General features: G+C 38.8%; 1 protein-coding gene and 1 pseudogene across 1 annotated transcript; one reads left to right on the top strand and one right to left on the bottom strand.

The window, feature by feature from the left end:
* Positions 1-27,375, top strand: Gca (grancalcin). Its single transcript, XM_075985033.1, has 8 exons — positions 1-168; positions 7,764-7,931; positions 14,863-14,932; positions 20,496-20,539; positions 20,808-20,955; positions 23,728-23,841; positions 24,137-24,195; positions 25,047-27,375. Exons 1-8 carry the CDS (start codon positions 142-144, stop codon positions 25,071-25,073), a joined length of 657 nt encoding a protein of 218 aa, XP_075841148.1. The 5' UTR covers positions 1-141; the 3' UTR covers positions 25,074-27,375.
* On the bottom strand, positions 4,181-7,542 carry LOC142856678 (uncharacterized; annotated as a pseudogene).
* Positions 27,376-27,738: the final 363 nt, after the last annotated feature.

Below are 27,738 nucleotides of genomic sequence, written 5' to 3'. Positions count from 1 at the left end.
CCAGAGGCGGAGCCGGCTCCCGGGAGCCGAGGCGCGCGACACAGCGTCCAGACCTCCGGCACCTGTCGCACACCTGTGGCCTTCCTCGCAGCAGCGCTGACGTTGACTTACCGGAGACTCGTGACTCTTGATCGGCTGGCCATGGCCTACCCGGGGTACGGAGGAGCGGTAAGTCCTCGCGAGCCGTGGCGACCCTGCGGGCCGCGTCGCGGTGCGGAGGTCACCCTCAGGGCCGGACAGTGCCCGCTGTCTGGTACCAGGCGACGCCGGGACTCTGCGTGGTGCTGAGAAGCTGGGGCTGGGCGGTGCCCTGCGCCCCTGGGAGAACCGCGAGCTGGAGTCTGATCCAGAGCATCGGGATCGTCCTTGTACAGCCTGTGACGCGAAGTGTCTGTGATTTGTAAATTTTGTTTTCAGAACGGAGGGACCAAATACCACGTCTTGTTCCAGTGACCTTTTGTGATTTACCCCCAACCCAGGCAGTTTTTCTAGCGATTCTCATCCCGGGTTGAGTTTTTTATAATTGCTTTTTATAACCACGTCTTGCTTTTTAAGTTGCTGGTGACTAAATTGAGACGTACTTTCTCAGTGCTTCTTAAACTTTGCTGTAGCAACAAGCATCATCTGATTTTCCAGGCTTGCTTTTGGAGGGGGTCGGGTTATTTCCTCTCACGTAGCTTTATGCTCAGTACCTCTGAGACCTACGTGTAGCTATTGCAGCTCGTGAGTAGCTCTTTTGAAGGAAGCCAAACTTTGACTCCGCCCATCAGTGACCTGCAGAGTAAGGCCCGCTATCAAATGGGGCTGTGCAGTGGTCCCTGCAGTAGTACAGAAGAAAGCATATTTTCTATGACTATTCCTATTTGTTTTTCCCTAAAAAAGAGAAGTTAATGTTTTGTTACAGCTAAATAGGAGTTGACGTTGGCATGGGATTATGGGTCCTCAGACAATTTCTCCCCCTGAGAGTGATGATTATTTTTAAAAGTAAGTATTAGTTCTAAGCCCTCAGCTTCAACACACACATTACCAAAACTGATTTGCTTGAATTCCATGAACTTTTCAATACGTATTCCCTGTTAGTTCTTTAAATGTACTGAGAATATCTTTAAGGTAATATTTTTCAGTCCACACCTTCATACTTGTTTGATTTAACAAAATAGAAAATGTTCGGGACTGGAGAGATGGCTCACTGGTTAAGAGCACTGGCTGCTCTTCCAGAGGATCTGAGTTCAGTTTTCTGCATCCACATGGCAGCTCACAACTGTCTGTATGTAACTCCTGTTCGGGGCATCTGACACTTCGTACAAACGTACATGCAGGCCAAACACCAATGTCCATAAAATTAAAAGAAGAAAATGTTCTCTGCTAGATTGTACATCTTTATCTAATAAAGTACGCAATTCATGACGTTAGGGGATGGATTTCTAATGAATTTTCCTTTGTTTAGTGATTATTTATCAAACATAGCCGAGGATGTAGCACAGTTGTTGGCATGCTTTCCTGGCATGCTCAAGGCCCTGGGTTGGATTTCCAGACTACATAAACTGGGCCTGGTAGCCTGACCTGAAATCCCTGCACTTCGGAGGTGGGGATAGGAGTACCAGGACTCCAAGGTCACCCCTGTTCAGAGCCTGTTCTGAACTGCCTGAGAGAGACTTTGTATAAATTAGTATCAAACCCAGCTAGAACCAGCTGAGTCTGGTAGCTCACCACGTCCTTCTAGCACTTGGAGTCCAAGGCAGAGCTGGTGAGAATTTGAGGCTGTGGCTGTAAAGGGTTTCAGCCTATCCTGAAGCACAGCACAGAAACTTGTCCTACTGAAAGTCCCAAGGCCAAAATAAAATAAGAATCGTCAAGTTGCATAGTTTTTTATCATATTTTTGTCATATTTTGTATTTCCATACTAATAAAATTATAACATGACCCAAAGGAATTTTGATACTCATTTTGGTCATAGGAAAGAAAACAAAATAAACTTTAGTTACATGCCTATGGTATTATGAGTATGAGAGGAACATCTGTATTTTTTGTAAATTTTAAGCATTAAATACATAGACATGTAGGGGATTCAAATTTTTTTTTTCAGAAAAGATACTAGACTACTACCTCTAAAGTTCTATAGTCTTAATATGTAAGTACACTTGGATATGAAATTTATTTTAAAAACACGTATATGCATAAGCTCTATGAAGAACTATGTAGAAGTTCTATAATAAACAAATTCACTTTTTAAACAATATTTTTAACTGATGAACTACAGAAGAAAGAATATGACTTGATAAAATCTGTGGAACGCCTGTAATATTTTTATAGCACATTCAAGCCCTGTATTTGTCTTCACCTGCCATTCATTTCTTAGTTGATTCTTATAAATTTGTCAATTATAAACCCAGATTTTACCTCAAACCCAGCCCTGAGGCTGAGTGCCAGGAAAAACAAAGGACCAAATTTTTATCTTGACATTATGGTTTTAATTTTTAGAAGCTGTTTAAAATACAGTGCCCAACAAAATGGGGCAGAGGTACAAAACAAGCAGACAGAATTGTTTGATTATGTGTAATAATCATTCATTATATGAGAAATGTATTTTACGGTGACATCTAGGATGTAGTTGCTCTGTGGGTTTCCTCAATAATTAAAGTGACCTAAACCAACACTACCAAAAGTAAGAGTACTGCACGAGGAGGCACACATTTACACTTTTGCTAGTCTTAAAAGCAGAAGGAAAAATAAAATTGTATCAAAGAGTATGTGCACATCTTACATAGTTTCCATGGAACTACCCGTGGCATCTGTACAATGCGTCTGTCTCTTTTCCTAACTGCATGACTGTCTACCCACAAAAGGAAGATGATAATAAAATAATGGTACTAGCTGGGTGGTGGTGGCACGCGCCTTTAATCCCAGTACTCGGGAGGCACATGCAGATGGGTCTCTCTGTGAGTTTGAGCCCAGCCTAGTCCACAGAGTGAACACCAGGACAGCCAGGGCTACACAAAGAAACCCTGTCTTGATAAACAAAACGTAATGGTGCCAAACTGAACTATTTGAGTCTGGGTGCCCCACGTTTGCGGAAAGATATACGTAGTTCAGGAGCAGAAACTCTAGAAGAGAAAGCAGCACAAGGCTGGTCAATATATAAAACCATAGTACACGGTTACCTAACTTTGAGACATACATATACTGCAGTCGTTAAAGAAAGGCATCCATCTGATTCTACAAGGGAGAAGTTTTTAAAGTTACCCACTGTGGTTTATCACACACACACACACACACACACACACACACACACACACACACACACACTCACACACTCATAGATACATGTATAGAATGTGTGTTTACTCTAATTAATTTATTTGCCAATTTTCCCAGTTAAATTTTTGTGGATCTCCAACTTCCAGGAAAGAAAAACAAAAATGTCCTCTTCCCTGAAAGTTTCCACTCCCCCAAAGTTAAAATATACTTATACCAGGAAAGATTTCAATGCCTTTCACTCAAAGACTCATTTCAGAAATCTTGTTTCACAATCCATCCCTTAAATAAAATTACTGGAATTTTCCATTTTTGAGTGTATGTTTTCAGTTTGCCAATTGTTTCAAGAAGCAAGTATTTTTTTAATATTTAAACTAACTGCCGCAGAATATTTAACAGAAAATATAAACTCTAGCTCCGACTGATTAAACAGAAAATCAAAACATGGAAAAATTCAGACATTTACTCCAACTGTAAATTCTATGTAAAATGTAAATTTCAGATTTCAAAATAAGGAAAGATTCCACTTATTCTATTATAAAGATCTGACAGTTGATAAGGGAATGTGTATATGAATAGTTGCAATAAAAATGTTGACCTGTTTTTCAAAGAAAAACGTATCTAACTATACTTCTTTGTCCCTTGAATTTAATAACTTTATAATTTTCTGGCAACATTTTAAACAAACTGGAATATCAAATTGTACAACAGGAAAATGTCCATCAAAATGTAGCCAAGAAAAATTGTATAAGCCTTTTTCTAATAGTTAAGAAATATATAAATGGCTATGATTCCTCTATTTACAGAAACAACTAATACAGTCTTTATAAATCTGCCATGTATAAATGCCTGCACAAATAGAAACATTAATCAGAGTCTGTTTTTGAACCGTGTGTGGGGCCAGCAGTTTGTATCAGACCATGGCTTAATATGGACCCGCATGTTTAAGAATGAAGGAAGGTCCTCCAGCAACAATTTGTGGTGGAAGGTGACTAAGTGATAATGGTACTTAGGATTGAAAGCTTGCTGCAGAGAACCAGCTCAAAGATAAGGCTGTGCAGGTTTGGGTTGCTGTTCAAACACAGTTCCAGCTTCTCTGGGATACCAATTTCTTCAGGAAGATAAGCAGGTCCTTTCTAAGGACAAGATGTTAGAGATTGGTAAGGTGTCCAGTGCTGCTGGGAAGAGTGGTCCATTGTTTTTGTTGTTGTTGTTGTTGTTTGTTCATTTTTTTGGCAAAAACTTTTTTAAAATTTTTTTTTGAGATAAACAGTTTTGTTGTGCAAGGATTCCAATTTGTTCTCTAGATCCAATTCTCTTAACTTCCTAAGGTTTCCAAGATTGTGAGGCAGCGTCCTTGCAAGACTATTTAATCATAGTAGAACCTCAAAAAGAAACAAAAAAACCAAACAAACAAAAAACCAAAAAGAACAACAACAACAACAAAAAAACCCAATCCAGACACATCCACTGGAACCTTGGTAAGCTAGCTAGTGCCTAAAGTCTGTTCTAACGTACTGGCCTAAGTTCCAAATCTAAAAGAAGTGCTGCCAGCTGATTGTCGTTCATAATCAGCTCAATTAATTTACACTTTAGCTCTGGAGAGAATTCCAAAATAAGATCTTGTTGATTTGATTGTGTTTCATGTTGAGGGAATGAACTGTGGAAAACTGAGATGGACTATCCACGGGATATAATTGGAAGTGATTTCTAGCTAAGGTCCAGCTATTCAATTTTACGAGACTGCATAAAAGACTCTAGGGTGTAGTGTAGAAGTTACTGTTTTCTAATTTTAAATCCTCTTATTTATGACATTTGACTGATGGATGATCTGGGTATTCCCGACGATCTATTGTATCTCAGGCCAAGAGGGTTTAAATAGGTCAGCTTTTCTGTTGTGTGTGAGAGGTCTGCTAGTTCTTTGTGCTGCAAGGGGAGGTTGGTTATCTGGATATAGTTTCCAGTCTCCTTTGGAAAGTGTTCATGTTGATTATGATACATGCAGCATGACGGGGTTACAGCGCTTGCCAATTCCAACAGTTAGTCTAGGATGTTGTTCTCTTGAGTACTAGATGGATGAGTTCAGGCAGGTTTTTGATATCCTTTCCACAAAGATATAGTGTGTTGAGCGAGTTTGACTTAGACACTGTTGAGAGAATTCCCCTCAGTTTCTTATGCTGTAAACCAAGCATCCGCAAACATTCTCCAAGTTACCAAGAATCAGGCAAACTCATCAGTGAACTTCCACGGAGAGCCAGTGTAGAGATTTGCTAAACATCCCTTCCCTGCTGGGAGAGTCTGTATTTGTTCGTGTATGAATAAATTCTGTCAATTGACTCAACTCTTTGATTGATGGTGGCGGCATATGTATAGGCCTCTTGAATAAGTTCAAGCACGAGTTTCCTCCTGCCATTAATAAGCTCCTTAATGACTGGATTTTTTCCCCCAGTCCTACGTTCTGGATTCGGTTATTTGATGGTATTGTCGACTGGAAAATTTACACCCGATTGGACAGCACTGGAACATTCCTTGCCACCTCTGGCATCTCCCTTTGCTTTTAAGTTTTTTTTTTCTTTCCTTTCTTCCCCAAAACCTCTAAAGGTTTTTTTCCCCTCTTTTTCTCTTTCGTTGGTGGATTGTACTTGGGGTCTCTCTCTGTAGAGTGGTTTTCTTTGCCTAAGCTATCTATCACACATGGTGACTCAGGCTTAGACAAATACTACATGAACTTGGTTTATTTGCCAGTGTTGGGAGGGCGGGAGAGAATGGCTCCCAGGTTAAGAGCAGTGGCCGCTCTTTCAGAGGGATTAAGATTTGATTCCCAGCACCTACAAGGCAGTTTACAACTGTCTGTAACTCCAGTTCCAAAGGATCCAGTGCCCTCTTCTGGCCTCTTTAGGCACGGCATATGTAGAACCTGCATACATGCAGGCAAAAACACGCATAGACATAAAATCAAAATAAGTTAATTTTTAAAAGTGTTGACATAAGGGACTAATGAGTTCGAAGCCACACCCATCTGTTATTTGTTGGGTCTAAAAGCACTGTGGCCAATTCTGATGATTCATTCCACCTGGTAAGTAGAGCTGGGGCTCAGGGCTTCATGATCCCCCTTCCCAAGTGCATTCCCTACAGTCCTGGCACGTCCTTCATGCCTTAGATTTTACCGCAGCCCAGAGGTGCCTGAACATTCTATAGCAGGTTCCAAAGTGAGCCTCTGTTCCTCCTCATTCTTGTAATTTTTTCCTCTCTCTGCCATCTGGCAGTCTCTGCTTGTGCTGCAAAGATGCAGGGCAAGACAGTTTGTTCAAAATTGAATAACAAACAGCCCTGATGTGTCTTCCTTCTCTGAACTCATACAAATGCAAAGTAAAGTGCTTTCCTAAGGCATTCATAGCTGTACCAAGTGAAAAGGGAGACTCCATAGGCGTAATAAGACACACAGCCGTGGATGGCTTCGGTGGTCACACTGAGTTTGAGTACCTGGCCTTTCGGGAATTCTTGAAGTTTCGGATCCTCAAAGGCAGAAAGAACAAACTACTTCCATATCTCACAGTATGGTAGATTTTCATGCTGGCTTGGAGTAGGACTTTGATTGGAATCATCGTGTTATTTTCTTCTGGTCACCATACATTTTTGAAAAAAAAATACATCTCTTACAGTGGAGAGTGCTTCAGCCCTGTGATTTCCCATGCTTAGGTCATAGTTTGGCTATACTTATCTGATTTTCAACTAAGCATACACCTAGAAATGTATTTCTTAGTTTACTATAGGTGAAACCCTATGTTTTACTCTGTTTATATTTGCTTTTAGTTTTGCTTAAAGTCATACATATTCTTCTTTTAAAGCTTTGATTCTCAACTTGTGGGTCCTGTCTCCTTTGGGGGTCAAACCACCCTTTCATGGCGGTGGCTTAAGGCAACCAGAAAACACAGATAGAACATAGACATTTACATTATGAATCACAACAATAGCAAGGTTACAGTTATGAGGTAGCAATGGAATAATTTTATGGTTGGGGTCACCACAACATGAGGAACTGTATTAAAGAGTCACACAGCATTAAGGTTGAGAACCACTGTTCTAAAGGTTCTTAGAGAATAGGGGATAGGAAGACGGCTCAGTGGTTAAGAGCACATAGTACTCATACAAAGACCAAGCTCATTTCCCCATACCAACGTCAGGCAATTTATAACTACTGCTCCAGATGATCAAACATTCTCTTCTGTCTTCTGTGGGTACCTGCTCACACGCACAGCCCTTATAGACATTAGAGGCATGAAACATCGTTTAGACTTCTTTTACTGTTGTTACGTGAGTAACGTGCTGATGAGCTGTTTTAATAAAGACCTTCTAGCATCTTGTAGTTGAAACTTTAGTGACGATATGTTTGGAAAATTTGGCCACTAGATTTCTTTGGTTTTAGTTGATTTCTAATAAATAATTTCTTTTAACTTAAGTTTTATAGCTCAGCTTTTTATTACCATCCTCATTTTTTCCCTCAACAGTTTGGAAACTTCGGCGGTCAGATCCCTGGGATGCAGCTGCAAATGGGCCATCCGATGCCAGGTCCCAATGTGTTCGCTGGTGGCTACCCGGGGTACGTGGCCTACTCTGACAGCTACCCCCCTGCTGATGACTCTATGTGGTCTTTCTTCACAGCTGTTGCTGGACAGGTGAGGTGAAAAATCTTTTACCAAATATGAGTCAATAAATGATTTCTGTTTCAGAGATGTGCCAACTGCTCCTACTTAGTGTATCATTAAAATGTCTAGAAAGCTCATGTCTTCAACTCAGGTAGAATAATACCGTTCTTGAGATCAAAGATGAGAGTAGCCATAATTGCTTCGTTTTTTAACTTTATTGACTTTGCTCTTGATAGTTTCACATGTGAATGATGTGTGTTCATATCGTATTACTCACAGGTACAATATTTTCAACTTTGGCATCAGTTCCATTAAATGTAAATAACGTGTATCTCAGTTAAAACATACGTATGGCAAGGGATGTGATCGGAGATCAGTGCCACTGTCCTGCATCTATTCCAACTGAGAAATTGCATGTGTCCTCACAGATGCCGTTATATCATTTTTGGTGATGCATGGTTTAAGTTGATGGCACGTTTTCTAGAAAGATTATCAAAATTATCATGTTGAGGCTTCTTCAATTTTTTAATACAAAAAATGAAAGCAAATGTTTTCTTAATGGCATGCTATACTGTTAGCTGTTAGCTTCTAATAAATTTGAGTACGTATCGCAACCCGGCTTTCTTATGACAGCAGAGGGGTTTCTGGCCTGCCGATTCAGGCCGATGACTTCCGTCCAAGCTGCTCTAACAGTATGTGACTGCAGTCTTTGGGAAGCGTTGCTACTGCTCTCAGTGCTAATGTACTTCTGTCACACAGTTTGTTCTTTGTAAGTACTTTTTTACACAACCTCCTGTAGAATTTGAAGTGAAATTAAAAACGTATGCCTCTGCTGCGATTTGAACGTGAGTACCCTCACAGGCTCATGCGTTTGTACAATTGGTCTGCAGCTAATGGTGCTGCTTTGAAGGTTGCTGGGATGTAGATATAGGGCCACCGGAGTGGGGCTCCAAAGGTCTACTGCCAAAGCTTTCTGCTTCCTGATTTGTTAGGATATAACAAGCCATATGAAAACCTCCTCTTCCATAGATGCAGCCCAAGTTACCATACCTTCCTGACCATGATGGACCCTGTCCATTTAAACTGGGAATGAAAGCAAAGCCTCTTGTATTTTTAAGTAGTATTGTGGCACAGAACTGAAGTAATCCACACAGTATTAACCTTACTTGTATTGGTTTTGACTGCATGTGGTATGAAAGAGAAGCTGAATAAATATTTAGAATTAGAGAATTTACAGTTGTGATTTTATGCATATTAAAAGATGGACCTATATAGATTGTGCATAAATCACAAGTGTATTTTATGTATGGATACATGCATGTATTTATGATCACCTTTATATTGTATAAATACATGTCTTTGTTTCCATCCATGTTTCCTGACTCATAAATCTGTGGCCTAGTCAGACAGAGAAGTTACAATTTCTATTCTGTCAGGCAGAGTATAGAAACCTAGTCTTGTCTTCATATTGCCATAAAGAAATTTTCTACCTTACTTTGTATGGTGATTTGTCATAAGACCCACCGTTCTTCCATGTGCTGTGGATGCAGCAAATACGTGAGCTCAAAGAAACACATCTCTAAATGGAGACGCAAAATATTAAGAGATGCCTGTTTCTTTCAAATATCATATTCCCAAATTTTTATTTTTCCTTTTATCTTCTTTTGGCCTTTGCCAAAAATGAATCAAATGTTTTCTGGTAGACTTGCATTGAGAATAAATGCTACAATATGAAACATACTATAATAATTTATTTTGTATGTTTAAGTAGACCTTAAAAATTATAAAGTCAAAGTATGCCTTACTTGATGATAGTATTGTGCTCTGGAAAATTAGGCAGAAGTAAGCAGAGGATGAGACCAAATGCCCACACTCACCTTTAAGTGACCAAGGACCTTACTATAGGTCCTACCTTCTCTATTTCCATCTGCCTGGGGACCAAGGCTTTAACAATTCATCTCTGGTAGACATTCACCGCAAACACAGTACATACTAGGTGATAGTACTCTTTCAGCTCCATTGTCATGTTACGGGCCTCCACCTTACACGAGGTCCATTCCTGACTGAACTGTGTTATGGCAAAGGACTACATAATTTAATAGTATGGTTCTTCTAAAAAAATAAGCATTTAAAATAAATAAAAGAAATCTAAAGCCCAATTCTTGGATTCAGGATATGGCAAAGATAGTTGTGTGGCTAGTTTTATGTCAGGTTGTCACAAGCTAGAGTTATTTGATAGGAAAGAACTTCAAATGTGTGGGATTCCCCTCTCTATGCTGTGAATACCATTGGGGTAAGGAATCTGCCTTGGCATGTTGATAGGGCAGGGTAGAGCTAGGTGGGGAAAACTAAACTGAATGCTGGGAAAAAGGAGGCTGAGTAATGGAGAAACCATGTAGCCCTGCTGGAGATAGATGCTGGAACTTTATCCAGTAAGCCAACAGCCTCACGGTGATATACAAATTAATGGAGATGGGTTAAATTAATATGTAAGAGTTAGCCAATAAGAAGCTAGAGCTAATGGGCCAAACAGTAATTTAATTAATACAATTTCTGTGTGGTTATTTTGGGGCTGAGCTGCCAGATTGCCAGGAGCAAACAAGTAGCCTCCTACAACACAAATGCCTCCATAAGATCTGGCTGGAAAGCTTTTTCTTCATCATTCATTGATAGGAATGCCTATGGTGGGTGGTGCCATCCTTGGGCTGGTGGGTCTGGGTTTTATAAGAAAGCAAGTTGTGTAAGAAGTGAAGAGGAAGTCAGGAAGCAGCACAGTGCTCACCATGGCCAATACATCAGCCCGTACTTCCAGGTTGTTGCCTTGTTTGAGTTCTTGTTCTGAGTTCCTTTGATGATGAACAGTGAAATGGAAGTGTAAGCCAAATAAACCATTTTTTTCTCTAAGTTGCTCTCATCATGGTGTTTCATCACAGACATAGTAATAGTACCCCTAACTAAGACAATGATGATAGTAGTGGTATTTCATATTCCAATTCAGTAGAAGAGAGGGGAAGAGGGAGTGAGAGAAAGAGATAGAGGGAGGGATGGAGAGAGAGAGTTGTATGTGAACCCACGGTCTTAATGCATATTAGACAGGCAAACATTTTTTGCTGTATGTTCATATATTCAATTATTATTGGGGTGAAGAATTTATGATTGTGTCTATAGAATATAATAGGATGGTGCATCAAGACTATAGGGTAGAATCTCAAGTAGAAAACTACGTCTAAATTGGGGCAGGCTATCAGATGGTGACTTGTAAATTGCAGTTGTTCCCAGGAGAGGGTTGATGACGGAAGGGATTAGCGATATGAAAGAGAACCATGCCCTGAAAATCCGCTTGTTGGACTGAAGACGAGGAGAAATTCTCCCTTGGTGCTAGCTCCGGTCTGTAACCATCCTGTCTTTAATAGCAGTGGAGAATGAACTGAAGTAGGTAGCATTTCATAGAGCACCACCAGCATCTTACATTCTGTGCTTCACTTGAGTGCCCTTTAGGTCCCATTGCTTTTCTAAGAACAGAGGCTTTGTACTGATTTACTACACGTGACCCGTGATGGGCCACTCAAGCCCCGTGGACAACTTCCCTTTAGTCTGTACTAGAAGCTGGAAACTCAGGGCTACAGAAAATACCTATTTGCTGTGAGATAAAAACAGCCATGCGGATAGAATTTCTTTGGAATGCTTTTCCAAATAAAGTGTTGCTGGGGGACTGGCAAGATCAAAAAGTCCCTGATGACCTGAGTTCAAACCCTGGGACCCACATGGGAGGAGAGAGGGCAGACTCCCTTCCAAAAGTTGTCTTCTGACATTCATGTATGCTCCACACACCATTACAAAATACAAAATTGAAACATGACAATACTTTTTAAAGATCTTGTTAGAAGACAGCCTTGGCTATTTTTGGCTCATTATTCCTACCTGGAAAGGAAACGAGATTTGAAGGTAGAGCGGCCATCTGTGGCTTGGGCACAACACACTTGAGATAGACTTTTGGGTGGAGAATGTGAGGAATGCAGAGGTTGGTGGTACAGTTAAGTCGCCACATTACCTTGCACTCAGCCCTAGATTTCCTTTATGAAACAATGAACTTGTATTGTCATTGCTTTATTTTTTAAATTTACTTTTTTTAAAACAGGGTCTCACTATATATTCCTGGTGGTCTTGAACTCAGAGAGCTAGACTTGCATCTAGCTTAAGTATTTCATAAGAGAATTAAATACACCCTTTCTCTCATTAACACACTTCTTAGTTGCCATAGAAGGTCACCTAATGTAACCTTCTGGTGTAACCTTTAGTTGTTGCTGTATTTTTAAGTCATTTGTCTTGAATGCACAACTTAAAAGCATTTTTTTTAAAACTAGTAATAAAAACAAATGAAGCCTTAATTTTTTTAATTAAAGTGGCTTAAGAACAGTGTGATGAGCAAAAGTTCATTTTTCTCAGCTTTTAAGACAGGGTCTGACCCTGTGCTTACACACAGCTCTCTCTCATTTGCCTCACTTCCTTGCTGACTCTGCTTACATGTACAGAGCCTGTTCAGCCTGTCTGATGACTTTACGTTTGTAAAACAGTAAAATATAGACCGATTAATTTGTCATGGTTAAATTTGCATGTTTTAAGGAGATAATTGGGTGGAAAAATGTAAATTTGAAAGACAGGATTGTGTACGTAAAGGGCTTTTCTTCTATTTCTCCAAAAGCTTCGTAAGATGAAGAATCTACATCTGCTCCTGTTGTCATCAAGGTGCAGGAGATTGCTTGCAGTCCCAGCTGCCCAGCAGGCTGGCCTGGGATGACCAGTATGCTCAGGAATTTGAGCCTAGCCTGGGCAGCATAAGAAGAAGATCCCCATCTCAAAGTGAAGTAAAACAGCAAATAAAATGTCAAATGTGTTGACGAAGTTAACAGACAAGATTTCTGAGTTTTCAATGGGTGAAGCCGTAGCTTTTCATAGGCAGGGTACATGTTTCTAATTCTAAAGCACAAACTCCTTTTGGTACACACTATATCTATGCAGAGCAGTAGTGAAGAAAGCAGGGGCCATTGTGCATAGAATGAACAGTTTCACTGTGCTGTGTGGTAGACTAAGTTCAGGCTTATTTAATCAGACCTGTTTCTTAATGTTCACTCCACCGAGCAGATAAGACCCTCACACACGTTTTATGTTCTTTAGCTGAAATTCACAATACTTTTTTCTAGGTTTCTTTTTCAACCAGGTTTGCTACTAAAGTAACTCCATGCCCTACAAAGTTTGTCTTCTCTGTTTAGAAGCATGAACAATATGTAATTGTATTACATATTTACTATTTAATAACCTCCTCTGTGGGGGTAGGTGTACTTGTGTGTGAAAGTTGCAAGAGGGGATGGTGCTGGGACAGAAAACATCCGACTGCATAGGATGTATTTCTTATGATTTTAATTACAGTGGGGAAAATTTTCCATATATTCACATTTTTTTTCTGGACGGTTTTAAAGCTGTGTTTCCTGTTCACTGAATTCTGTGTGTCCTTGTGCTGCCTGAATATTGCACGCTGATTTGTTAGTGGGAAGAATGGTATTTTCCCACTTACGAGTTAAAGAGAAAAACAATTATAATTGTTATTGTCAGTGTGTGTGAGGACAGCCTTTAAAAATCCAAAGGAGGGGAAAAGGCTACAAAAATTCTTTGGTGTGCAGTAGTTGACCACACCTGGTGTTTGGACTTTCAAGGCCCTGTCCTGACTGTAGAACTGTCAGATTTGGGTATAGAGGCTTTTTGTTGGGAGCACAGCAAGAAGGTTGTTGAGCGCACAGATCTCCAGAGAAATCAGAAATGCTATGCACACAGGATTGTCTTTTCCAGTGGGAAAGATGAAAAACCTGTTCTTCCATTCAGAAAGCTGAGATTTGAAAGTGATTAACAGCCTGTTGGTTTAGGCCATATAGAGCTCTTACAACCAAGACCAGAGTGGCTAGTAATCTAAATGACCCTTATAGCCAGAGGCTTCCTGAAGCTCCCACAACTAGAGCCAGAGGCAGTTAAGAGTCCAAATGATCAAGACCAGGCCAGGCCCTTAGGTCCTTAAGTTAATGCAGGCAGCCTATCTCTAGAACCCATCTTGGAAGAAATGAAATGACAGGTACCCTCAGCTCAGCTGAGTTTCTATGTAATTACGCTTCCTTGTGCAAGAGGGATTGTATTACACTGAGATATATATTACCAAATTATTCTGGGCTTCAGTACATTGGGAATAAACCACCTGTTATTGGACTACCCAAACTATGATCCAGATTGACAAAGTTAATCTGCACCAGATTTTTATTCTTATCTTTTTGTGGGTTTACCTCTCTGCCTGACACCTGCAGGGACCCCCTCAGTTCTTACTTCTTATTTCTGCTTGCAATGCATCAAGCAGCTATTCATAATTTATGTTTCTTGAAACATAATATTGGCTTGGAATGGTTTCTTCAGGATAGACAGTTGTTGGTAGTGTTTACCTGAGCGGAATGTGACAGAAAGACCTTCTGATGTCCATGTTATTGGAGAAATACTTTTTTTAAGGAAGCCTCACTCTTAAAAATATGCCAGTTTGTCTTCAACCATAGTTTTAAGGATAATTATGGAATTTTTAATTTGGCAAGCACCCTCCAGGTACAGCAATGGGGCTGTGAAAGGAGCATCGAGATGCTCTCAGGCAAGGATAACCATGAGTAAAATAACTAAGCATTTTTGCATTGTTTTGACCATGAGAAGACAAGAGCGTTATTTTGTATCTAAGATGCAGGGAATAGGTTCACCAGGTTACAGCGTCCGTGGTGTGCCTTGGCTGGCAATATTTACCTTGTGAATTTTGTGGTTTATACCATTTTGAAAATTAGTATTTCTTAATGGCCTTAGAGCAGCATCCAGTGAAGCTTTTGATGTCCTTTGGTACCACTATACATTAAAACCCACATTGATGTGTTAATTTTTTTTGCAGGATGGTGAGGTGGATGCGGAGGAGCTTCAGAGATGCTTGACCCAGTCTGGAATCAGTGGGACTTACGCACGTGAGACCATGCATTGTTTTGTCTTCTCTTCCTCATCGCACAGGGGAAATTGAAATCCATTCCCAGCATTTTAGTCCCACACCTAAAATCATAAATATTATAAACTCTACATTGATATACTAAGTTTGAAGGATCAGATCGTTCTTCTGTACACGGTATCACAGAAACAACTGTTCATGCACACTCCTGGCATTAACTACTCAGGAGAGACTTCGTTTAAATGGTCGAAAGTAGCTGTTTTCAAAATTTCCTTCTAGACCTTCATTTTACTACTATACAGTGGCAGCCTTGTGATTATCAATCATGATGTCCTGCGATGAAAAATGAGCATTTTACTGTCTTCCGACCTTAAAACCACTCCACCCCTCCACGTGAAGACTTTGCATCATTTACCCTGCTGACAGATTATAATAATATGGGGCCGTTGTCAGCACTTACCTATCTCTAGTGTCTCCACATTGCTTATAGCTTTGTCTTGTTTCTTTTTTGTGTAGCCTTTTGTTTTTCCCAGAATTCTCAGCGGTTAGTGGATGGAGGGGTCCAGTAAAGAAACTGCTGAAATGGCTGCTCCATTAGGAGGAGATTTTTATTGTGGATAAGAGAGAGAAAATATCCAGAGGCATCTGGAAGAGTCCAGAGCAGAGAGGAAAAAAAAAAAGACACTGAACATGGTCCTGGGCTGTTTGTGAGGGATGGAAGAATAGCAGGGAATAGAAAGAGTAGAAAAAATACAGAATAGGGGGTGGGGTGGTGGGAGCTGGGAGCCTGGGGGTGGTAATGGAGATATTAGAATTTGGGGGGGGGGCAGAAGGAAAAAATTTGTCCTTATATGGAGAACTGATGGGTATCTGGGAAGAGAGAGGCCTGGGGAGGCGAGAAGGGCACCGGAAAGCTACAGCAGGTAGTTGTGAATAGTCAGGGTAGGTGCTCTGATAGGCAACCACGGGACTATGTCCCTTCTACAAGAGGCAAGGGAAGAAACTCTGTTTGGCCCATGGGAGCATGTTTCAGAAGTTCCTGAAGCATGGCTGGTTTTTATCTAAGGGTCAGAAATCCTTCTATAGACCAGCTTCAGCTAAACCCAGACAGTCATTTCTAGACATATGCGCTGCCTTTTGGATTTTGGGAAATCGGTGTTTCCTTGGGACCTGGCAGCTCGGTATTGCATCCCTCTGGTTGCCCCAGGGCTTTCTTACAGGCTCTGTGTTTCGTGGGTGGGTTTCATTCTTTCACCGCCATTCTGCAGCTCCTTCCGCTCTAGAGCGCCATCTCCTGGTTCTAGTCTTTCTCTGTTGTCTAATGTTTTTAAGCTCAACCTGTTACTGCATTGAGATATCATATTGCATTAACTGGCTTTTTTTTTTAATGTACAAACTCTATATACTTATGCAACTGAAATTTTTAAATTGTTTTTATTGAGCTATACATTTTCTCTGCTCCCTCCCTTCCTCCCCCTTTCCTTCTCTCCTCTCCTGTGACCCCCCCCCCATGCTCCCAATTTACCCAGGAGATCTTAATCTTTTTCTCCTTCCTATGTAGATCCATGTATGTCTCTCTCAGAGTCCTCTTTGTTGGCTAAATTGTCTGGGCTTGTGGACTGTAGGTTGGTTTTTCTTTCTTCGCTTTATGTCCAGAAGCCACTTGTGAGTGAAGTAGCTTTTAATGAAAAGGCACACAGATAACAACCAATTTTTGAGACTTTAAGTGTCTGAAAATGCTTTCATTTTGTCTCAGTCATTTGAATGTCTGCTTGTCAAGGGCTGTTCTCCATTATAGCCCATTCCCGCAAATAATTTAAAAAAATTTCTTCATAGAGCAATGGGTAGCATCCACCACAGAGGCAGGAAAGGGACTGGGAGCTTTAAATGCTCCTGCCAGCTCCTGCCTGTGTTTCTCTTGCCATTTTTGCACACTGTTGGAGGGGGCTGCTTGTTCGTTCTGGCCGCCCAGAACTGAAATAATCAACAGAAACCATATTATTTAAACCACTGCTTGACCTATATTATTTAAACCACTGCTTGACCTATATTATTTAAACCACTGCTTGAACCATTGGCTAACTCTTACATAATAATTTAACCCACTTCTATTAATCTATGTATCACCACGTGGCTCTGGTTTACCAGCTAAAGTTTTTGCGTCCGTCTCTGGCAGGGCTACATGGCTTCTCTCTGACTCTGCTCTTCTTTTTCCCAGTTCCCCTATAGCTCTGCTATAGGCCCAAAGCAGTTCCTTTATTAACCAACGGTAATCACAGCATACAGATCAACACACATTTTCAGAAGGATTTCTAGCCTCAGCTGCCATCTCTTTCTCACCTTCCTGAGATTTGTTTTTCCTTTCCTGAAGCTCAGGGATCATCCTGTCCCTCACAGGTCCCTGCCGCTCTGACATTTCACAGTGTCATGCCTTGTGGTCTTGCACGGGGAACTGCGTGGGTGTATTCAGTCTGGAATCTCTTGTACTTTTTTGTTCTGGGAAATTTTCTTCAGTTGTGTTTCCTGGGGCTGAGTCGTCTGTTCTCCTTTTTAATGAAATGCCCTCTGCCTTCTTTTATAAACCTTCTGTGCCTTTCATTGCTGGTGGTGTGTTTTGTAAGCGCTAAGAGCCTCTGTTCATTTTCACAAATGGTATGCTTTCTATTATCTCTCTGAAACTATTACTATGTTCTTGCGTGGCCTTTCCTTCCTCAGCAGTATGTTTATTCATCAGCTTATTTGGTCGTCTCCCTTGTCATTTCTTGGGTGTCTGATGACACTTGGTTGCTCATGTCTCCCAGAAATGCGGAGTATAAGTAAGTCCTGGACTTGTTGACTGTGGGCTGCTTTGTAAGGTGAAGCTGGGCAGTTGGACTGTGTGGTTCAGGTGTCACTGTCAAGGGAGATTTCCTTTGTTCCCTTTGGGCTGCCTTTTCTGTTGTTTCAGGGTTCCCAAGTCTATGCAAATTTTTAGTTGATCAGCTCGTGTTCGGTATAGTTCATTCCATTGTGCCTAGTGTCCTAGAAACTTCTCCAGAAAGCGAAACTCCCGCTGGGTGAGAGGGTAGGTGTGACAGCCATCCAGAGAGAGCAGAGAGGGACTGGGTCTTCACAAGCTCTTAAAATAGCCCTTCCCTCAGCTCTCTTTTTAGCTCCACCTTCTCACACATGTTCAGAAGCTGCCAAATTCTTAGACATTTGGCATCTTTCCCAAGGTAACTAAGTTGTTTCTCAGCATTTCTCTTTATGCACAAACATTAAATAGCCACTTCCCTTGACTTTCTAACTTGCAAATTTTTTTTTTCTGTTTTTTCCTTTTCCTCTAAAGGTTTAAGACTTTACCAAACCAAAAAAAAAAAAAAAATCTGTTCACTCCAGTGGGTTGTAAGGAGGAAGAAAAATGTGTCATTCTCTGGATAAAAAGTCAGTCTCTCTACTTTATAAAAATATTTATTCTTTAAGTACCTAGTCCTATCCTGAGATTAGGATATACTTAGTTGTTGATTTAATTTTTAATTTTTGTTTTAATCTGGTTAGATTATCCCACTTCCTGAATGTGAACCAAGTCAAATTGAAAAAAAGATGGCATACTACATAATTTTTTTCCATGTAATTTTCTTCAATTTTTAATAGTTTACTCATGAATTCAGAAAACCACTTTTTTTCTTGGCTCACATTTCTTTATCTATAAAATTAGGACTGCTGTACATTTGGCGTGTTTGTGTAAAAGCATGTAACCCACTGTAATGGCTAGTCTTTACCTCAAGCGTGGCTGCGTTTGGGGTCACCTTGGACCCATAGCCTGATGAGTGTATTAGGACATTTCTGGGAAGACCCACACTGGGTGTGAATGACACACCTCATGGGCTAGAGTCCTAATGAAAGGAGGAAAAGGAGAAAGCATTGATTTCCCTTTGCTTCTGACTGCAGACACAACGTGACCAGCCACCACTTGCTCCATTCTTTGGGTGTTTTGTACAACAGTGACAAAGGAATGCTCCCACACTTCCTGACCAGCAAGTCCTCACTGAGGGCCTGATGAGTGTCTTTCTTAGCACGCCATAACCAACAACCCTAACACTGACACCACCCAGAACAGCTAAAGAAAATCAGTTCTTGTTCCTAGCAGAATATTTTATGCTTTTTCGTTAGGTATTTTGAAATTTATCTCCTTTAATTGGCTTTAAGGATTTCAAAATGTTATCAAGCAATATAAAATAAAGTGAATCTAAATCATTTTTCACTATTTAATATCAAGGAGATAAAAGAATCCTATAAACTTACCTGAATTTTGCTAACATATTCCTATTTTAGATAAATAAACCCAACTATTTGAATATAACTCTATTAAAGGTTGGAAAGACTGACGTTTTTTTCTAGGGTCTTCATTGTAAATAAATATGGAAATGTCAATGTTTCTAGCAACCCCATTCTTTTCAATTACTCCTTTTATTTATGATATAACTGCATAATTTCCTGTTTCTATTTTCTCCTTTTAAGCCTTTCCATGTACTCCTCCTTGCTCTTTCATATCAGTCCATACATATATGTATATACATATATATTCTTAGACTCATAAACAAATCCTTCTCAGTCTGGATGGTGTTGCTTGTATGGATGTTTTCAGGGCTGACCTCTTGTACTGTACAACCAACTGACAAGCTCTTCCCATGGAAGGATGCTGCTCCTGCTCTCTGCGTTCATCACTTGCCTGGAGATCACGGAATGAAAATGGGGGAAAGAGACTAGAAGCCAGAGGATCAGCGGGTTTGCTGTGAGAGAGATTGTGTCTCCGAGGAATGGCGGACACGAGCCCCAGAACTCCTTTCCTCATGTGGCTTGTAGTGGTCTTCCTTTCTCCCTCTTAAGAGAAGACAGCTGTCTCAGCTCAGCGGCTCATGCTTCCCCACCAGACCTCTTACTAAGCCTTCACCTGATTCACCTGTACCCTGATCTCTTGTCACCTTGAGTCTTTTGTTGTAAAGCAGAGTTCAGGTTGAGGAAGTGTTCCACTTTCTTTTCTGCTGTATCACCACAGGGAAGTTCATTGGTTTACAGTGTAATATTCAAGAATTTCTTTGTTTGGCCTTCTTTGCCTTCCTGACGTCCTCTAGCGTTATTCCCTTACCTGTTCTCTAAGCCCTGCACAGCTTCTGGCTTCTGAGTACATAGCAGATATCCAGGTCAACCTCCCTCTCTCTGTCTCTGGTGGTTTAAAGACTGAAACCAACTTTCTGCCCAGACTCCTGGCAAAGCCAAGTGCCTGTAAAGTGTTCATCATGTTAACTTTACGCTACTCCGTAACTGCTCACCTGGTTACTGACCTCAGTTAGTGTCAGTAGTTTGGAGACAGTCATTTTAAAATGTATTTTATTGTTATTATTCTAAGTGTTTAACAGCCAATAAATATTTAATATAAATATTTACATTGGCATGTAAATATTTTATATTTAAAATAAATATAAAATCGTGATTTTTATATTGTTTGCAATTTTTAAAAATTTTTTGAAACTGAAGATTATCCTGATGTTTTGTAGATAAAACTGAGAATAATATAATATTTTAATACTGAATATCTTTTGCAGCCTTCAGTCTGGAAACCTGCAGAATTATGATTGCCATGTTGGATGTATCCTTGAATAAAGATAGAAAATATCTTTATATTATAAATATAGTTATTGCTTTTTTAACATTTAAGTCAGTTATTTTAGATCTAACTGTATTTTGTAAGATCCTGCTTAAAGTCTATATAATTACATTTTCACACAGCAATCTATTCATAGACCGGATTCTGCTAGCTAACTATACAAGAATATGTCCTTTTTAGTGATTTGGGGTGTAGGATCAGATAAATTCTCTCGGCTACCAAAACTTATTTTTGTTAATAAAACTGTTAGAGAGATTATACAGGAAAAATGGGATTCAATGAATTCAAGGAGCTTTGGGCAGCGCTGAATGCCTGGAAGCAGAACTTCATGACTATTGATCAAGACCAGAGTGGCACCGTAGAACACCATGAGCTGAGCCAAGCCATCACTCTTATGGGTAAGAGCGTCCTTTAGAATCCAGGAGAATCATCTTTGCTCATTGATCAAGTTATGAATTTTTTATATTTATAAAAGATGTGTTTATTTTATTTTATGAGCTTGAGTGTTTGCCTGCAAGTCTGTATATGTACCATGTGTGTGTCTATTGCTCTAGGAACCCAGAAGAGGGTGTCAGATTCCCTGGAACTGGAGTTGCAGAAGGTTGTGAGCTATCATATGCATGCTCGTAACTGAACCTAGTTCCTCTTGCAAGAGCAGAAAGTGTTCTTAACCACTGAGTGATCTTTTCAGTTTACAAACTGTGAATCTGAGTTGTTTAATTTACTAAGTTTCCTGTTAGTGTGTTCCTCAATTTGGGCTCACAGTTGTAAGTAAATTCTGATCCAAGACACTAATACAATCATTATTGTTGTTATTTCTTCACTTTATTGTCATATTGAAGGCTGAACCTCAGTCTTACATGTTTGTGACCAGCACAGTGTCTCTGAGCTCCAGTCCTTAAATTTGTCTGAGGTTTCTTCCAAAGTCAATCTTTCATTCATTCTTAATTCCTTGCATCTAATTATCATCCCTAATGTTAGCATCCACCACCTGCATTCCACTCGTTTGTAATTTGGTGGACTCTTTAATTATTCATGAAAGACTTATCTCAGTCAACCACACATTTCTGTATCAGAGTCTAGCTTTTCAACCGAAAGAATAATTTGTTTCATTTTCCTTCTTTGTTCTCACGCAATTTAGAACACACAAGATGCATTTCAGATTAGTTTAAAAGGTGTAACTATTTTTATTGTACTTCTTATAGGCTAAGGTTCTTGGTTCACTTGCAAAGAGTGGTTATATATACATACATACATACATATATACATATATATATACTTAATTTGCTAGCATGTAATGCAATGGTACTTTCCCTCTTTTATCTGCCCCTGTCTCTCTATTTCTCTCTCTCTCTCCCTCCCTCCCTCCCTCCCTTTCTCTCTCTGTCTCTTTATTTTTTAGGCAGATTATCACTCTGCTCACTCTATAACTCAGCCTCATCTGGAACTCACTATGTAGCCCAGGCCTACCTCTAATTTACTGAGTTCCTTCTGCCTCCATCTCCTGAGTTGTAAGTGTAGGCCATAATTTATGAAGTTTTGCCTAACTTTAATTAGTTTTCTTCATTTTCTTATCTTATAATTTTGTGTATGTTAATTATAAACAAAATGTATATACATAAAAATTATCCCTTTGAAAATTAAAATGTAAGCTCAAGGCACATGGGTTTAAATTATATGCCAAAAAGCTCAAACTAGGGAAGATTTTATTTTATTTATTTTTTATTTCATTTTATTTTTTTTTATTAAAGATTTCTGTCTCTTCCCCGCCACTGCCGCTAGGGAAGATTTTAAAGTTAGTTATATAAATAGGCATTTTGTTTTTGTATCTAGGGAAAATCCTGGCTATATAAATATGTTTAGCTGTAGATCCATAATAATAATCGATTCAATTCAACCTTTTATAGTGTTATTTTAAAAAAAAATTAATGTAGTATTTTTTCCCCCAAAGTAAAATGGTTCAAAGGGGTCAACCAAGTATCCAAGTGTAAGAAAAGATTTTTCTGAGGCCTGCAAAAGCACCTAGTGCCAAACTGAATGGCCTGAATTTGATTCTCAGGGCCCTTGTGGTGGGAGGAGAGAGCTGACTCCTGCCAAGTTGCCTTCTGACCTACGAACAATTGCTGTCTTGTGTGTATTCCCTCAAACTGTAATAAAAGATTTAAGTTTTTCCAGACTGTTCCAACTTAACACCTTCAAATACCTTTAGAGTTATTCAAGTTATGGCAAAATTTTAGGAATTGTATTTATACCACATCCAGATCATAAACTCACTAGAAGGATGCCTAAATTCACTTTCACGTGGTCGACTTGTGTGTTTTGGTATGACTCTTACTTTAAGTATGTTTTCTGGGAGATATGTATGTGTGTGTGTGTGTGTGTACATATATGTGTATGATGTATGTACATACAGATATATTATCTCGCATATGTATCTTACATATATGAAATCATATATTATTTTGTATACATGATTTATTTTGTTTTGTGTGTTGGGAATACAACCTAAGGAAGTTCCCTGACCCCAAGCCTTATGGGTTGTATTTTACAATAACTACAGATGGAGTTTTTCCTTCTGGTACTGATTTTTATCTTTATCTAGATTAGTGTCATTCATATATATATATATATATATATTTTTTTTTTTTTTTTTGAAGAAAGGGTTTCTCTGTTTAGCCCTGACTGTCTTGGAACTCATTCTCTAGACTAGGCTGGCCTCAAACTCCAAACTCAGAGATCTGCCTGCCTCTGCCTCCTAAAGGAGTGTGCCACCTTTGCCTGGCATAAAAATAAATATATTTTAAATACTAGAGGAGATAATTGTTTTCTTTCTTCAGAATTGATTGTGTTACAAAGTTAGAATTGTGTCAGCTCTGTACCACTTGGTGGAATTATTAAGAAATCTCTTGTCTTAGCATTTTTAATATTAATTTAATGTGTTTTAAAAATATGCTTTTGAGGGCTTTGTTTCAGAGGTAGAGTTCTTGCCTCTTTCCCATGTGTAAGCACTTATAGTCAATCCTCAGTCCTGCCAAAAATAAATAGAATATATTTTGTGTAGAAAGAAATTTGAAAGTTATTTCTTTTTCATGATTTTATTAATAGCTGTGTTTTGGGTACTTCATGGTATTTAACGTTGAAGTTTTTAATGTGCCAATCTTCTTCCTTAGGTTATAGGTTGAGTCCCCAGACACTGGCTGCTATTGTTAAACGCTACAGCAAGAATGGCAGAATTTTCTTTGATGACTATGTTGCCTGCTGTGTGAAACTTCGTGCCCTGACAGGTATTCAGCATTTAAAAGTGGATTCAATTTATGTGGCCATTTTTCTTAAATAGTGTCTTTGTTCCTTTTAGCAACTTATAAGTGTTTTCTCTTCTTTATTCACTATAATATCTAAATAGGATTTAAAATATGAATATAAGTAAAGAAACATTGGAATCTCTGAATTTTAGAAAATTTATATATTTACGGTTCTTAGAATGTTAAGACACTTAAGATAGGAGCAGTCTTAGTACCAGGCACTGGGAATTAGTGGGTTTTCAATTATAATCCTAAAACATCATTTTTGTGTGTAAAGATTTCTTTAGGCGAAGAGATCACTTGCAACAAGGGATTGTGAACTTCATGTATGAGGATGTAAGTATTCTGAATACACTGTAACATTTGTACTTCGTTGTTAGTTATTGAAAAGACATTAAGTGATGGGACCAGCAAGGTAGCTTAACATGTAGATGATTGTCACCAATCTTATATCCTGAGTTCCAGTCCCGGGACACATGTGATGGAAAGAGAAAACATTCTCATGAAAGCTGTCCTCTGAGTTCCATATATGTTTCATGACATGAGGTCATGAACATGTATGCAAGTGTGTACACACACATACACACACATGCACACAATCAATTGATAAATATATAGATGCAATAAAATGTTGAAAACCAGTAATTGATCCAGAGCACAAACCCTGAAAATAATATCTTGGCTGGCTACGTTGTTTCCCACATTTCTCGCTAATGCAAATGTAAGGTTATTATTGTTGGTATACTGTAAAAATCGCATGACACATGTTTGGAGGTTACTTTTCCAATAATTTAATAGTAATCAATAGCATTATTTTCATGAAGAGTTGTTAACTTGAGTTATCTTTTCTTGAGAGAGAGAGAGAGAGAGAGAATATTTTTAGTGACAAAATATGAAGCTGCTCCTCTTTCAATTCAAACACTCCTCATGAACCCACTTCCAGTTGTTCCTAATTGAAGCTAGTGGTTTTCATGTGTGCTTTGGTGCTTTAGAAGTTTTGTTCTGGATTTGTTATATTTCTTAATGGAAGGTATATGATAGACAATACTTTATCGATATATATATATGTGTTTGAATTATAAGTTTTAAACAGTTTCATTTTCTTATAGTAAATGTTCTCATGGAATACAGTTCATTTAAAACAAAACCACTGTTGTTGACTTATGATAACGCCCCTCGTGTCTTAGTTTCTGCAGGGCACTATGACCATTTGACAGCGTAGCATTGAAAAGGTGAATACTGAAGAATCCTTCTGCTTCACTGAAACAGACTGGACTACCTAAAACTAGAAGTTTGATGAACTTTTTTGTAACCCTTCCTGTTAAAGCTCCATCCCCTTCCTGTTAATTTACCTTAAAGCACAGTTCAATGCAATAACGTTTTTATTTGGGATATATTATTTTTTGGAAAAGTTACGGTGTTGCAGATATTATGCACACCATCTTGAAATGTTGCTAATGATATGTAGTTGATTGATATCAGCGCACCTGAGCCTTCGTTTTTTAACAATAATAGTGTATAGAAATGTAGTTATGTGACAGATTGTCTATGAAGCCAAGTAACAAAAGTCTAGATAAAACTTAATCATGTTATCTAAAGGCTACAAGTTGTACTTCTGATTTTGTTCACGTCTGTGGCTGTTTCTGGAAGTAAGTCATTTAGAGGGGACATCTGCACATTTGCTGGCTTTGGCTTTGATTACCCCACCAGAGAACATAACCTCATGTTCTTGGCCTATGAATAAGAAATCTGTAGCTCCAAACACTATCTGAATTTGAGTCTGTCAGCCTACAATAGTAGGTATTGTTTACCTTTTTTATTTCATTTATTTTTCTACAAAATATTTTGCTGTCTTCCTATTTTCTTTTCTTTTTTTTTAACATCTTTGTTTCTGCTTAGCTTTGTTTTGTGAGACAGGATCTTTCTAGATGGCCCAATGGGTCACAAACCCATCGTCCTCCTGTCTTGCCCACTTTGTGTATGGAGGTTCAAGACGTGCAGACGTGTGCCTGCCTTAAAATTTGAAAATGAAGATATCTGTCTCTTTTCTTAGCAGTGGCATAGATAACCTAAAATGTCCTCTTTCTCAAAATCAACCAGTTTTGGAGGATGACACATTTTAGTGAAGTGTCAGCACTTATTCTTGTTTCTTCTTTAAACCCGTGCTGCCCCTAGGTGATGGCGACAGTTTATAAAATGAGAAAAAAATTCATGTGATCCGCTACTGTTCAAGAATTCTGTGTTGGATTAATGGCATGAATGTGTGTGTGTGTGTGTGTGTGTGTGTGTGTGTGTGTGTGTGTGTGTGTGAGTGTGTGTGTGTGTGAATGTGTAGGTATGGGTGTACCAAGAAGTGTTTTGATTTTTTTTTCCTTTGTGGACCCTGTTAGCAGCATTTCTGGTGAGATTTTCTATAGAGATTTCAAATAGTCATCAAACTCTTTGCACTAAGTCCTCTGGTATAAGGTGTCAGAGTTAATTTCGTTTCTAATGTGGAAGACACCTGTCTTTATTAATGAAGATTTGATAAATCACTAAATTGTCATATATTTTAACTGAATATATATCTAGCTGAAGAAAAATGCAAATAGATATAATTTTAGTTTAACTGGTGACCAAATTAAATATTTTTAAAGAAAACGCCATGTTTTTTAACGAGCAAACCTCTTAAATGTAAAAATGCTTTTACTTGAAAAGATTCGGGTAAAGAAGCGATGCCTAATTGTTTTGACACTGGTTCCCTATAGTTTGCTATCAAATATATTTGGTCAGTTTTATAAAGACTGACTAATGGATACGCCACACAAACTGTCCTCTGATTGTGTTTCATGACTACATATTTGATAACCTGAAAGAATGTTAGCCGAACCATTGAATGTACAGAATCTGAAGCCATTGTAGGGAAATGAAGCCACAGTATGATGTTATAAATTATTGAAGAATGGACACTCGTGATGTATAAGTGCTTTTATTTATACAGTAAACATGTTTCCATGTCATTTTGAGAATTTTTTAATAAACATTCAAATAGCTTGCTGTAAAGTTTTGTATCATACAAAATTTGTTACATATGTACTGTTATGAGATGCGTCAGTTCAACAACAGTGCATTAATTCAGCTGTTATCTAAAAGATTGCCAAATGATGAGATGTTAGGTATTGCACTTCTAGTTTGAGTGGCAGTTTACACATTTCAAATTACATCCAGGGCAAATCAATGCTGTGGGAGTCTCGATTTGGTCCACTGAAAATGTCTTTTAAGGACTGTGCTCATTAACCTATTTTAGGCATGCACTCAGAAAAAGGAAAGTAACAAATACATATTCAAGTTATATATTTTTTTTTCAGAAAAGGCATTTACCCTGGAAGAAAGTAGAATTTATCAAGGTAGTTTAAACTCTGTGCAATTAAAAAAATAACAAAATCAATTTGTGATTATTTCTTTAATTAAAATATACACATCAAGTTCACTTGTAATCTTATGATAGTACTAATTGAACAAACAAAATAAATACTACTTATGAGAAATGTGCTTTTTTAAAAATGTCCTTTTATCTTTGACAAATTAAAATGGGTATATTTTGTCCTGCTTCATGAACAGCTTTCTGTAAATTTGATAGGGGTATGTTTTTAATAATCTCTAAATTGAACCCATTGCTCAGAATTCCAAACTACTTTTGATTATCACATCCTCCGGTTAAAATTATAAAACTCAACCATGGCTCTTTTATTACTTTGGTACTTGCTTGAAAAGATCCCTTTTGTTTGTCTTAATGCAATCATTTATGTAGTGAGTTAAGCTTCCTCAAATAACTGCCTAAGGCTAAGGTATCCTCTACACTATGTCTGGAGAGTATGGACTTATGCTGGGGGTACTACA

Source organism: Microtus pennsylvanicus, chromosome 9 (genome assembly GCF_037038515.1).
Source record: "Microtus pennsylvanicus isolate mMicPen1 chromosome 9, mMicPen1.hap1, whole genome shotgun sequence".
Lineage (NCBI taxonomy): Eukaryota > Metazoa > Chordata > Mammalia > Rodentia > Cricetidae > Microtus > Microtus pennsylvanicus.
The sequence above is the reverse complement of the archived record's forward strand: the minus strand, read 5'-3'. Positions and strand labels throughout refer to the sequence as shown.